This window comes from Dermacentor andersoni, chromosome 4, assembly GCF_023375885.2.
Source record: "Dermacentor andersoni chromosome 4, qqDerAnde1_hic_scaffold, whole genome shotgun sequence".
NCBI classification, from domain to species: domain Eukaryota; kingdom Metazoa; phylum Arthropoda; class Arachnida; order Ixodida; family Ixodidae; genus Dermacentor; species Dermacentor andersoni.
Genome location: NC_092817.1, coordinates 68,550,498 through 68,565,284, shown reverse-complemented (window position 1 = coordinate 68,565,284; position 14,787 = coordinate 68,550,498). Strand labels below are relative to the sequence as shown.

General features: G+C 47.7%; 1 protein-coding gene across 2 annotated transcripts in view; it reads right to left on the bottom strand.

The window, feature by feature from the left end:
• LOC126536251 (LIM domain transcription factor LMO4.2-like) overlaps positions 1-14,787 on the bottom strand; it is a 91,368-nt gene that overhangs the window by 29,423 nt on the left and 47,158 nt on the right. Inside the window, exons 1-2 of one of the 2 annotated variants that reach the window (XM_050183143.3) lie at positions 4,223-6,555; positions 1,432-1,738 (exon numbers count right to left, since the gene is read on the bottom strand). In XM_050183143.3, coding sequence (XP_050039100.1) covers positions 1,432-1,738; positions 4,223-4,436 — 521 coding nt within the window. In that variant the 5' untranslated portion in view covers positions 4,437-6,555. Of the gene's footprint in view, positions 1-1,431; positions 1,739-4,222; positions 6,556-14,787 lie in introns of those variants that run through there. The other variant, XM_050183144.3, reaches the window with a different exon arrangement.

The window sequence follows — 14,787 nt, the reverse complement described above, 5'->3', positions numbered from 1 at the left end:
TTTTTCTTTTCGCCTGTTCTGCCGCGACTCAGGACTATTCGCACGTGCTTCTGCAAGCGGAATTCCTGCACCCGTCCACGTGCGCTGTGCGTAGTATAGATGGAGGGCTGACATATGCCCCCTCATAGTAATCTCTGCATGAAGCCTCTCCTTTTCCTTCTTTCCTTGTTCTTTTTTTTTTTTGTACTGACGCCACACTTTTCCAGGATGCCTCCGGCGTCCCGAGATCACTTGTTCTCACACTGTGCTTACACAAAAGCCGGGTATCCACCGATTAATATAAAGCATGCTTGAGTACCGCCTCTAACACTTCCACAAGAAAATAGCAGTTTTCTGTCTGGTTTCATTTGTTTTAAATGCCATTTTGGATCATTCTTGCGAGGTTAAGCTTAAGACAATGTGATGCCTGTAATAATAGTGTCAACGTTTATGAAGGCCATAAGGACATGAGAAGAGTAGGGTTGCGCAGTGCAAATAGTCTACGCGGTATTACGGTAGCCTCACGACTTGCTTAAATATAGGAATTCAAAGAACGATATTATATGGCGAGCTGTAGAGAACTATAATTTCACATGAGTGAGAGCGCCTAGTGTTTGGGGTTTATTTTAAGATTTCTCGAGGGCTCCACCACCTGCAAAGCGGAACCGTTTTTCCGCTTTTGATAACTCGGAACGCAATAGACGCCCGTTTCTGGCAAAAAGATTAGCTGAGGCAGGCAAGCGGGTTAATGTAGCCAGTATACCTAAAACCGTCAGTAGAGCATTGGGTGCTCGAGAAAAAGTTACGAATCAATAAAAAAAGAAGATTTAATCTCAATGTCGCACCACGAAGTGTCTCGTTTGTTGCCGAAATCAGACGCAAAATGTTTAACTGAAATCAAAGGAACTGCGGTTCTAAGGCAGCGGTATGTGCAAGGGCGTGATCCATATACATTGTTGCACGCAAGAAAACGGCGCCCAGCTGGTGAAGTCCTCTGGAAGATTTAGAGGTTCACTTCTAATTAATACTACCACATTAATGCACCGTACCGTTTCAACATCTATAAGGGCGCCGACATATCAGAGAATGGAGTCACACGTTACGCATTTTCGCGCAGCTTCATGCTGCTCAAGCCGCGACAAACTTCTTTGTCCATGAAAGAGTAACTCAAACTGAGAGTTTACTTACCTGGCTTGCTAAGCTAATAAACCTACACGTTAAGTCGACATGCTCCAGACACTATCACCAACTTGAATCTTCAACAAGGAGTTCACTTTCTATATTGAGAGCCCCTATCCATTATCCCTTCTTTGGACTGAAGACTGATCTAGTCGAACTCCACTCGGGAGTAGACATGTGGAAGCGGCAAGAGAACTGCTTCTTTAATGTAGCGACATGTCCAAGTGCGGAGCCATACATTTATGAATGGATATTCAAGATACTCCCGCTTACCTGAGATAGTCCCTCTTGCACAGTATGAGGTTGGCCTTGGTGAAGAGGGTGGAGCCGACCTCTCCGAGGCGGCAGTCGCAGCACGCGCACTTGAGGCAGTCCTCGTGCCACAGTTGGTCCAGCGCCTTGAGTAGGAACCGCTCGCGTATGGGCTTCTGGCAGCCCGCGCACTCGGGACCAGAGTGGCTCAGGGCGGCTGGAGTCATCATGGGCACGGGACCACTGCCGGGACCGGGTCCCAGCACGGGGCTCCGGTGTACCTCGGGGTTCCACCGGTGCACTTCGGCCTTGATGTCCATCATCGGACCTGCAAAGTGGGAGTGGCGAGAACGAGGTCAAACATTGCATCACAACAGGTTTCGGAAGGAGAGCACTAAAGAAGGCAGACAGTTGTGTTGACCCTGAAGAAGGCAGTTGCGTTGACCCTGAAGAAGGGCGCCCGGTTGACACTTCCCCATAGGGAGTGATAGCCTCGCTAAAGAAGTATTCTCTGATCTAAAGTGCTTAGAATTTAAGGTACTGGTCATTAAAAACATACAAAATGGCCAGCTGGTGTATTAATCCCTGCCAATGGAATCGCATAACATCGCTTGCTCTTTTAACACCTGTGTACCGCTAATGAACCTTGCATCAGCGCAGTTCCGTTGACTTCCAGGCTTTCAAGACTAAACTTCTCCACTTTCATCAACGCGGCCATCGGTCTTTATCTGAGAACCTCGAAATAGGACTCGATGCATAAATGCAAGGACACTGTATATGGCACCCGCTTGCGCCGACCTGACGTGTTGCTAGTATTTGCGACACGTCATTTTACATCTCTCGTTAAAACCCACCCTCAAACCTTCAAGAGCCAGAGCTCTCTCTTCTGCCACCGCAGCAAGGTCTACTTTCTCCTAGCTTCCATCTCTTTGAACTACCGAGAGAACCCGGTCAGCCCTATCCTTTCGGCTGGACGGAAGAGGCAATTTGCCTCACTATGCGCGGGGGCATCGCGAAGAGTGATGTGGAAAGAGGAACATCGAGAGACAGACTGGGAAAAGAACCAAAGAGGCAGCACGCTATCTTAGGGCAACAGAAAAAAAAGGGGGGAAAAAGACGTCGAAGGAGATCGGTGATCCCTCGTCTTGCTTCTCCGCCGCATGAGAACGCGTCCCGAATGACTCAAAGCAGCTGCCATGCACTGCCTGGTCCCGCGTTATGGAGCCCGCGAAAGCGGTGGCCCAGCTCTGGAGCCCCGCGGTTCGTCCTCCCCCTGCTCGCAGCGAAGCCCTGGGGAGAACCCGCTAATGAACCCCTGGACGGAGAGCAACAGCTGCTTGCGGTAAGGGACATTCGACACGCTACAAAAAGAAAGGGGAGTGGCGCTACGCATATGTGAAACGAGGCGAGAGACAGTCCTCATCGTTTCGCGTTGACGGCACTGATGGTCACCAGCTACGGCTGTCTACGATCGCGACGACGCGTGGACGACTCCGGCGGACACTGTGCAGGCCGGGTCGCCGGAACTATGGCAAATCTGTTGGAGTTTTGGGAGCTTTGAACGATGTTGTTGCAATTATACAATCTGTGATTACTCTGAGAGGGAATCCCCCCCTGACTCAGCTTAAGTTCTCTCAAAACTCCCGAATGCAGGGTTACAGGATATCAGTATCGACGAACGTTTACAAAGCAGGCTTTGAAAGCCCAGCTCAGTTTTTTTTAAATACAAAGTTACGTGACAAACTGACTGTACCGCGCGCCAACAAATCTAACATATTTCTCTCCCATTTTGCATTAACAGAGCGGTATATCCTCGACTCTGCCTTACTTGTCCCTTTTGTTCTTTATCCCCACTCCATATACCCCTGACACCACGGTTGAGGTGTTCAGGACAGTGGGAGACACTTACAGTGGTTTTCATCCTTCTATAATCACTTTCTCCTCATCCTATTCCCGAAGAGTACAAAATCGCGCTCGTCTTCTGTGTAACCTTTCTAGTCTACCTTTCCTTCCTTTTCTTTCCTATATATAGGGACTATTCCTGTGGTGTTTGACTGACTATTATTTTCCTTTTCTCTCCTTAATCTGTTTTTCCTTTCCTCCTTCCAAGTGTAGGGTAGCCAAGCGGACATGTCCTTGGTTAACTTCCCTACCTTTCCCACTTCGTTTCTCTCTCTCTCTCTCTCTCTCTCTCTCTCTGTTGCTTGAGATATGAAGCTTTGGCTCTTGCGGCTAAACATCTTTAGATACTTAGTTACTTCCTTCAGAAATGCTGTACATTGTCAATTGAACTGTATACTGTCTATTTATACGAGCGACGATGTTGGATGCGTGCCGGGCGGGCACAAGTAGTAAAGAACGAAGGAACAAAATCATTAGAATCACTTTTTCAAAGATAGTTAGCCAGCAGCATGTCAGCAGTTCGTGCAAAATAATAGAAATCAACAAATGGCTAAACGCCGAGGCGGAGATATAAGCAGCATATGAAGAAAAAAGAACGAAAAAGGAGCTTGGCATTTAAAGGTCATGCATCTGTGGTTATATGATCTTTAATACTTTTATATAACTCCGTTTCCAACTTCTGCTGATGGTTCAGGCGAAACAGTACCCGACTTCGATAGCCAGGCTAAACCAGCCTATGGCCAAGGCCCCACCAACACTTAATGGTTGTGCACGCAAAGACACAAATAAATCTGCCACGGCAGGCCCCACAATATAGTTCAGAGACAGAGTGACAATAAGATAAACAAAATTCAGTCGTTTTCGTAGCACGGGAGTCGAGTAAAGCGAGCTTATACATCACGTTGCTCACCGAATTCCGCTAACGAAAGGTTGGGCTCCTCAACGTTAGAAAACAGCGCAGCAGACGACGGGCTCGGCGAGCATAAGGTCAGGCTTGGAGGCTCCGTCATAACTTTCTCGACGAGTCCGCCGGGCCACTCGTGAGCTTCGTGGCGCTGGACACCCTGCAGCTGCGGCCGACCCAGGAGTGCCAGGCGCTTGCCACTTGTACAGAGAAGAAACATGAGAAGGGCGTTTGGTCCCAGCGAAGGGGAGCACGCAGCTGAAGACGTGGCGCGCCGTTCTTTTCAGCGGCACGAAAAACGGGCTGGCCGCCGGGCCGGGTCACTCAATCTGTCCGCGTGCGTCTGGTTTCACAGCGCAAGCCATGCGCCTGGCTCCCTTCCCAGGCACGGAACCCACGAGGTCGCACCACGGCAGAGAGCACACAACACAACCGTGGCACCCCCGGTTCGTTTGACAGGCCCGCGCGTAGACGGCTCTCTTTCTCGCCTCGCTTGCAGCGCAGGGAAAACGCTGCTCACACACACACTGGCAGCCTGCTCCGCGCGGCGCACCACGGTGCCGCCAGCGCGAGAGGCTTCGCCGCAACAGAAGGGCGGCTCGCTGACTCCCGTGGCTTCCTCGTCGTGCCTGTCGCCGTCTATCCTCCCGTCGTTTTTAGTTCGCCGCTTGTGACCGCGGCGTGTCTTCCTGTCCGTCTTCTTGCGATCGAGAAGAAGGGTTGCAACCGAGGCGTAGCCGCGCAGTGCGAGCGTTCCGTTTCCCCTCGGCGGACAGTTGTTTTTCGACGCTTGAATCTCTCGGCTCGTTGGTCGTCGACTCGTTTCAGCGTGTTGTCTTTATGCGAAGCCGCGTCGCGCCAGCTGCCGAGGAACGTATAAGGCGCGGAGAGAATAAAAGGCTCCCCGGCGCCTCCACCGCCTGTTTTTGTGCTGATCGGCTTAGAATTTCCGCGGCCACGGCATCTGTCGCTTTGTTTTAACAAAAGCAACGCCGCGTGAGCGTGTTGAAGAACACGGCGATCGTGACAGGCTAGCGCGCGGTGTGCGAGAAGAAATTGAAGACGAGGCTGTGGACGCGGCATTTAACAGGTGGTCAATAAATGCTCAGCACGTGTCATTTAGATTTGAAACGATACGTAGCCGCATTAATGAGGGTGAAGCAAATGACAGCGAATACAAAGCGCGGTCGAGCAGCCGTCGTCGAGTTGCGCGCTCTGTCCTCGCTTTTTACACGTGTCGCTTCCCTGAAGGACCGCACGAACTTCACGCAAAAAAAAAGAAAAAAAGAAAACGGAGACGTCGGTATAGTTTGCCCCTTGCACCATTCTTCGACGTCGTGCGACATTCTCGCTGTCCACCATAAGTAACGTCCGATCAAATATTCAAGGTCGCCGAATCTTCCTCCACGTGAGTCTTGCTGACTCGCTCGAAGAAGATCGCGCCGTTATTAAGCACCGCGACATATCAGCTCAGCTTTACCAGATGAGCACTTTCCATTGAATTTCTCGCCAAACTGTTCGAATTTCTGCACGCCCCTTAGCGCAACTTGTGCCACTCGCATATAAGAAAAGAATAAACCAGCAGCAGAGATTGACAGAGGCGTACCGCATACCACGGGCCTTCTTGAAACGGCACACAAAAGAGTGCCTCGGTGACGAGACGGTCGAGGAATGCTACAGAAAAACAGAAAAATGAAAAAAAGCAAGAACAAAAAAAAACATACGCAAGAAAAAATAAAGAAGAAGAATAAAAAGAAGGGCCGCAGAGCACGGGGCCAAACCAGAGGTTGCCTCGACACAAACGGGGAGGCAAGAACACGTAGGTGGCAGCTCCACGACCGAGTTCACCACACAAACACGGTGGCACACAGGCGCCCGCGCGCTGTTCTCGCGTTTTAGTGGGACACGGGTCCAAATGCGCGACTGGCGACGAGTGAAAACGGGCGACCGAGTCCCCCCCCCCGACGAGACGGTCAGGCGCAACGGCGGCTGCGGCGAGGAGGCAACGAGCTTAAGCGGGCCAAAAACCGCTGACAACCGCGGCTCGTTAGTGGCTCACGGAGTCGGCGACGCAGGGTGTGCGGACGAAAAAAAAAAAAAGAAGGCGACGTTATGGCGCCGCCTTGATTATCGTCCAAATTACTCGAGCTGCCGATTAGCCCGTGTACATAGCATACCATACAAACGTATTGGTTCAAGACAAAGTTTGGATGTACGTGAGCGGCAACTGAACTTCGTTTTGTCGCTTCCACCTTTCTTCTCCTCGTCTCAGCCCACGTTATAGCTACAATCAATTGGTTTAAGCCGATGACCCTCCGCACGTCCGTGCAAAACCCAGCACGTAAATGACGGCTCAGTTTTGTGCGACATCTCCATTCTTATTTGATTTGATGACAGAATGTGCTCTTAGCTGAAAAAAAAAATGTTTTTTTTCACTGTCATTTATATTATCATTCACTTACTTGTCTTCTCCGTCGAGATATACACCAGCTATAATTATTCCCGATCGCACTAAAATTGACGTCTCGCTCACATCCAAAGTCCGCATAACTCTCCCACTTCCACACACTTGTCACATATATATATATATATATATATATATATATATATATATATGCAAGGGCTGATCCAGAAGTAAGGTTCCCATCAATGTTGGAAATAGACACCATTCCTTATTCTCATAGAAATTTACATCATTGGAGAGACGAAACTTCGCTCTATTTTCCTACATAATCGCCATGTTTTTCTACGCATTTTTGTAGACGGTGCTTCAATTTCTGTATCCCAATGTCGTAAAACTCCGCCGCCAACTCGTTGATGATGAAAACGTTTTATTTAAAGAAAGAAAAAAAAAGGAGAGGGGAGTTAGGAGAAGGGTGGTCGGATTCTTATTCCGGAATTCCGTTGGCTATGGCCGCCGCCCTAGCTCTTTCCACGAGGGCTCGCTGGTCCTTGAGGGTTGAGCTGGACAGGGCTGCCTCCCATCCTTCCCACGTTGGCTGTTTTATAGCTTCTAAGGCACTATTAGCCTGGCAGGCCCATACCATATGGTACAAATCTGCTTTCTGCCCGCAGAATTTGCACTCGGCCGAAAAAGATTGTGGCTCAATAGCATGTAGCTTGACTGGGTTATTAAATGATAGGGTTTGTAACCTTCGTAAATGACATTCTTCTGATTTGTTTAATCCCTTAGTTGGGCCCGGGTATTTTCGTCGCGATAAGCGCAAGTGTTGTAATACATCTGCATAAGTTATCAATGGCACTGGGAAGTCCGAGTCTTCGGGGAGGGAGGAGGAGGGACCCCGGGGGAGGAAAGCTCGGGCGGCAGCGTGTGCACGCTCATTTCCCTCTATACCCTCGTGACCTGGCACCCAAATCAGCTCTTTGCGCGAAGCGAAGACCCCAGATTGTTTGAGGATCCTGCAAGCTAGCGGTGCAATTCGGCCCCGCGTGTAATTTCTATATGCAGTTTGCGAGTCTGTAATGATGTATTCTGAACTAGGATGCGAAGCCGCCATGGCGATCGCAGCCTCTTCCAATCCTGCAATTTCCCCGTGCCGAACAGAAAGTCCATTGACCGTCTGCCCTTGATGCACCACCGATATTGTGGAGACTCCTCCCACCGGACCCGCAGCATCCACAAAGAAGGCTCCCTCTAATTTAGAATAGATCTGGTCCATCTTCTTGGCTCTTGCCCTCCTCCTTGCTTGATGATATTCTGGGTGCATGTTTTTAGGAAGGGGCATTGTCGCGAATCTGCCCCTCCACTCTTTCGGAATGTCTTGTCTTGTTGCCGTATAGTAAGGACAGCTGATATTTAGGTCCTCTAGTACCTTGCGTCCCGTTTTCGTTCCTGCTAATCTGGCATATTGACTTAATAGGTGGGCCTCAATCATCTCATCTGTTGTATTGTGCACCCCCAACTGCAATAAGCGTTCTGTAGATGTTTTGACCGACAGTCCTAGTGCCTTCTTATATGCTGTTCTGATCATGACATCGAAATGTTTTAACTCGCACCTCCTCATCCGAAGGTACGGAGCTACGTACACAATTCTGCTGAGTATAAAGGCCTTGACCAACCGAAGAGTGTCGTTCTCCATCATCCCTCTCGTTTTATTGGTGATACGTGTGATCATTCGCACCACTTGTTCGCAGGATGTACGGAGTTGAGTAATCATTGCTGCGTTAACACCCTTGTTGTTAACCAGTAATCCCAGGATACGCACTGTCTCCACTTCAGGGATGGCAGCGTCGTGCACCCTAATTTTGAACTCGTTGAGGAAGCGTTTCACCTCTTTGACTTCATCGTCGCTCCGGAGGCTTTGGCCACCAGTTAGCGCTACTTAAGACTATGGGTAGTCGCATTTCAGATCGCAGTATACTACTGAAAAGAAAGGTTGAGAGGACCTGCTACACGGCCTTGCCTCAACGTCTTTTCTTGGGCCATTGCGCAGGCCGTTAGACATGAAGAAGGGGCCATATTGAAGTTCACAGAAAACAGACAACATACATGCAGGTTTTCCCGCTGAATGGTATATGAACTGCTTCACGCTAAGATCGCCGATCTAAGAAGCATTTATTTATTTATTTATTTATTTATTTATTTATTTATTTATTTATTTATTTATTCATTTATTTATTTATTCTGTTACAATATTCATGACACCAGTGGAATATCAGCCTTCGCACACTTCTCTCTCGTTTACCTTTTTATACATAGAACACAGCTTTCCAAGAAACGATACTGTAGACTCTTTTATTTATTTCATTTTTCATTCAATTGTTTTCGTCGCATTCTTCACACTTGAGGTGTGGTGACTCTTAGATCTTTACTTCTTATGCAGAGGAGGAAAGAAGTTGTGGTGTGAACCTCTCCTCTTGTCCTTTGTGTTTTTGACTGTTTTTTTTTCGTTCAAGTATGTACCAACTGGCCCAGATTTCAACCCTTCAGGAAAGAAGTGGATAGACAAATAACTCGATGCCTCTATCCTTTGTGTCGCTGTTTTACATAGTGTTTTCGGTTGCAAGCGTATGATTTTAACAATACGATGACAGAATGACGAAGCAGTTTCTCTGCATGAACTCGTGGCGGAATAATCAGCTCCCTTCAAAATGTCGTCTTTGCTTTTTTTTCCTTTCTTTTATTTATGAACTGCACACTGTTTCTTAAGGTATTTTACTATGCCAAGCACACCTTTCTAGCCAAGGTGTGGACGTGAATATAATGAAGAACAAAGGTATACTTGACAATAGGAAACTTCGTAGGAAAAGGCAACAAACGAGTGAAGACTATTCTTGAACCACAAAAATAACGTTCACATCGTAATACTATGGGAGCGTAGAAGTGTTGATAAACGGAAGCGGAGAGTTATGTCGTGGGATTTAGAGATGGCTGGACACCTCTTGCAAATAAATAAATAAATAAATAAATTATTATTATTATTATTATTATTGTTGTTGTTGTTGTTGTTGTTGTTGTTGTTGTTGTTGTTGTAAACCACGGCGATACTTTGCACTGTAATGCCTCTTGTAAAATCTCTCGTTTGATGCATGCGGTGAACCACATCAGAAATATTGTCACTATATTTTCTGTACACGGTGCAGCATGTTTCAGTTTCAGTTTATTATTCTTTCAATACAATCAATGGGTAAGAGACAAGTTCTGTAATTTAGGTTACCCTATCCCTTGTGCAGAGTAGACAACCGGACACTTCATCTCGTTATCCTTACTGCCTTTCGCGTCTTGTTTTTCTTCCTTCCTTGTGTAATTTAGGAGGTATACTCACGCGCGGAGAGGAAGGCTGCGCCAATGAATTCCAAGATTACCATACCATGACATACGAAACCATACAGCACACATGCTAAGAAAAGGTTATTGAGCCTACATTAATCACGAAAAGGCGTAATTCGGTTTGTTCAAGCGTCAAGAGGCCGCGTTATTGTGAGCACTTTAAGAAAGAGATCAAACAAAAACATAAAGCGCAAGATGGCTCACGTAGCTCACCAACACGTTCGTCCGCTAACGGAGCGCATATTGTCACCATCGTAGGGTCCCGGTCGTTATGCGCCTCGGGCACACCGCACTCACGTGCGCATCACGAACGATAATAACCTCTCTCTAATTGATCAAAACGCCATAGGCGACCACGCGCACACTTTCGAAGTTAACATTTACCGCGTTCTTCTCCCTCTGTGTGCGACAAGCTCACAACATTGAGAACACTCTCACTGCGCATTTAAATATTCCGGCGACGAAGGACCAAGAATATATTAGAAATAGAATATGAGAAGAACAACTACAGATGAAGTAAGTCGTCGGCGACAGCAACCGATGTGCACACAGCGCTGACGCATATGTGACGTGACTGCAAGGCAAGCTACAGATGCAATTATACGGCGTTATGGTCGGCAGAAAATTTCAGCGAACTGCGACTTCCCTGAACCATGCGTTACCTTTTAGCATAGTACTTATAACCACGAACTTGCTGTTAAAGGTTTAAGCACACCGAAATTCTAGGAAAGGGTTCATTAAACCCTCTCTTATTCCTCTTGCGTTCGTACTCTCGGGGCAACGTTGATTCGGCTATGTATTACGACACCGACGTCAGTTGAACGCCCGGTTGAAGAAACATGACAAGTTAGGCTCCAAATATCTGATGTCGCTGGATGTTCCTGTTGAGTCGGCATTCTTGCCATGTACTTCTATGCTTATCTGATCAAGGAAACAAGAACCGCGGCCACCATAACGCAGATTGTTATCAGCCTAAAACACACACACACGCGCACACAGCCATGATAAAAAATGACCAAGAAGATATTTTTTTGTTTTGTATGGCTGGTTATAGGCTGCATATCTAAGATCTGCTGTACGTCCTTCTTGACTCTGCATTCTCGCCATTTATTTCAATGCTTTTCTTTGACGAACCTGCAAACACCGCGGTGATGCATGCACATTGTTCTCAAACACGCAGTGAATATAAGAAAAATGACGAGAAAAATATATTTCGCGCTTTCGTTTAGACGTTTTAAAAAGCCATGACAGGCAGCGCGCCATGACCAAGCAATGCGTATAAGTTCACCTGGATCTCCCAAGTACAGTGGAAAATGAAGGCGATTTCGCAAAGCGCTCTATACGACAACAGACAGCCACGCACGTAAACTATTTGCACTCAATTCCTGGCTATTTAAAAGTTTCACAGCGAGCTTGTGCGACCAATTTATTTCGCTTCTTATGTTCACTTGTGCGCACATCCCGGCCTGTCATCTCACTGGGCTCGTAAAAAGAGACGAAAACACAAACAAGAGCGGACCAAGAAACAAAAGAAAAGAAAGGAAGAAAACAAAGCGGAGAAGCAAAAAGAAAAAGAAAGGAAATATGCGAAAAGACGAAAGAAAGCGTAATCTTCCGCTTCACCAGTTTCTTTCGTAATTAATGACGCCCGCCGCCGCTGCAACGCTGCAGGTTCTGCAGCGTCACGCCCCCTCCCGCAGTCTTTGGCGTTCTCTTGTTTCGCCCGCGCTTTCCGTTCAACACACGGCGCGTCCCTGGCGATTCTAATTAGGATAGCCCGCTATATACTCGGAATTAAACGACGTCCGGACGAGAGCCTGCAGCGCGCGCGCGCGCCAGCCACTTTAATAAACGATCGCTGCGCGCGTCGCAACCTGAAAATCCGCTTTAACCATGAAAGAAACGGACGCCGTGAAAGCACGCCCACCGGCTTATGGCGAAACAAGCGAAAGGCAAAGATATAGGAGACAGAAAAAAAAAAGATGCGCGCTACAGAGAAACGCAGGTTAATTTATACGCGCTAAACTATACGGACAACTGTTCGGTGCGCGCGCATGCGCGTCCCCGCGCTGCACCAGGGACGACAAAGCAAACGAGTGGGTGGCGAGGGCTGTTGCACTACGTAGCTAATCAGCCGCGGCAACGCGAAAGAGGAAATAACGCCCCCCCCCCCCCCCCCCCCCCCCTCCCTTCACTTCATTCGTTATTAACAAAGTGCAACAACAGGACGCGATGTGCAGCTTATTACGCTTCACCATATATATGGCACGTCAACCCGTGGAAAAACTCCTCACTATGCCCAAACCAGGCTGGTAGATTTCGCGAAGCGGAAATTATTCTTTCCCAAATCGATAATAAACAAACGCTACTCGTACACGTCGGTGAGTAGCGTTGATGCCGAGTGCTGCTATACCTTTTCTTCGCCGGGTATGCCAGGATAATCGCGTGACAGAAAATTGGACGAGGCAATCGTACACTAACCGGTACGCCATACGGCTGTAACGACACTCTTCGTTTCGTTTCTGATTCCAACTTCGCGCTGCCATTTTAAGGGAGAAAGAGCAAGACGCCCGTTCGAAGGGGGGGGGGGGGGGGGGGGGGGAGACCGAGAATAATTTGAGCCTACAGCGAAGACGCGTGTGTGTGCGGCACCCGAAGTGATGACGTTATAACCAGGCAATAAATACATCAGGTTCTTACTCTTGTTCGTTAAAGCAAACGGCGACAACAAGAAAGGTGCTGCGCACAGGATGCATGTAATAATGAGCTTGCGTTCTCGGAATGCCTTGGCGCTGTTTAAAAGGAATCCACGCAAGTCCTGAGAATGCTGCGCAAGAGGCGGAGTAATCATCCGCCACATATGCTGCAGCCACGACACGGTCATCATTGCACAGCACGACGTCACAAACCTGCGTTTCTCGCAGCATACGGCACCGCCCGCGAATTAAACCAGTGCGAGTGTCCTGCAGCCAATGGCTGCAGCAACTTAATTCGGCCTTCAACTGCGTAATGACGATTACGTATAAGGCTACACTAGAAATGAAAGAAATAAAGGAGAGAGAGAGAGAGAATACATTAAAAAAGGCCAGCACAAGGTGGCCGCCTCATTTCATGCTTCGTTTACCGGTACCCTACACACATCGTTTCTTCCTAATTAAGAGAGGCGGTTTTGCTTCGCGCCGCTAAGCCCTGGCGAACGGAATTAAGGCGCACACGACGAGAGGCTGACTCATTAGCAGAAGGAAAAAATGAATCGCGTTAAGAACTACGGCGAGGTGAAAATAAAATAAATGAAGCTCTTTTAAAGGTACTAGGGCGCTACGTCAAAGAACAATAATGCAGCAACACTACTGGGGGCTGTTGTGCCGCATAGGCTATATCGAAACCGGATTTCTGCTTGGTTTCTCATGTCTGGGCCTATATACCGGGGTATAGTACGCCTTCTTTTTTTTTTCGTATTGAGTTTCGTATACCTCGTTAGGCAATCATCTCAACATTGACCACGACGTGCGTTTATTGGAAGAATTGGCTTCATCGAAGATTGCTGTACCTTATTTGTCCAAGAAGAAGATAAAAGAAAGGACTAGTGAGTGAATGCCGAGGGCTTAGTTGCTGAGTGGTTCACTCCGGTGCTCTTCCAATTACTTTCTTTTCACTGACGTGATTGTAATTTTTCCCGTCCCTATACTTAGCTAGTACTAGAGGACGAGTTTTGCGTACAGTGCGCTCGCAACAGAGATTATGCCGAAACTTTCTTAATTTTACGGCCAAGCGAGTTCAGCTTGCGCAAGAATAATTGTCGTTAATTACCCCTTAGAAGCGCCTCTTTATTTGCCAGCAGTGTATTCACACACACACACACACACGCGCGCGCGCGCCCGCGCGCGCGCGTGTGTGTGTGTGTGTGTGTGTGTGTGTGTGTGTGTGTGTGTGTGTGTGTGTGTGTGTGTGTGTGTGTGTGTGTGTGTGTGTGTGTGTGTGTGTGTGTGTGTGTGTGTGTGTGTGTGTGTGTGTGTGTGTGTGTGTGTGTGTGTGTGTGTGTGTGTGTGTGTGTGTGTGTGTGTGCGTGTGTGTGCGTGTGTGTGCGTGCATGTGCGTGTGTGGGCGCGCGCAACTGACGGTGGTCTGCTTCAGGACACCGTCGTGGTCAAATACACTATTATATACCTACACAGAGAGAAAGAGAGAGATAATTCTATACTAACCTGTACAGTACCCAGCGCAGCCACGATATATCATGCATTCTAACTATTGATGAACAGGAATAGAGGCTCCTTCTCTAAATAGTGATGCAGTTAGAAGGGCCTGCAAGACATGACCCGGGGAAAAGCGGCAGGAGAGGATGGAATAACAGTTGATTTAATCAAAGATGAAGGAGATATCATGCTTGACAAGCTTGCGGCCCTTTCTACGCAATGCCTTACGACTTCACGTGTACCATAGACCTCGAAGAATGCAAACGATATACTAATTCATAAGAATGGAGATGTTAAAGAATTGAAGGATTATAGGCCCATTAGCTTGTTTTCAGTATTGTATAAAATATTCACCTAGATAATTTCAAATAGGGTCGGGGTAACACTTTGCTTTAATCAACCGAAAGACTGGCATCAGGAAGGGTTATTCTACAATGGAGCAGATCCATGTCATCAATCCGGTAATCAAGGAATCTGCGGAGTATAATCAACTTCTCAATATGGCTTTCATAGGTTATGAAAAGGCATTTGATTCAGTAGAGATACCAACAGTCATAGAGGCATTGAGCAATCAAGGAGACAGG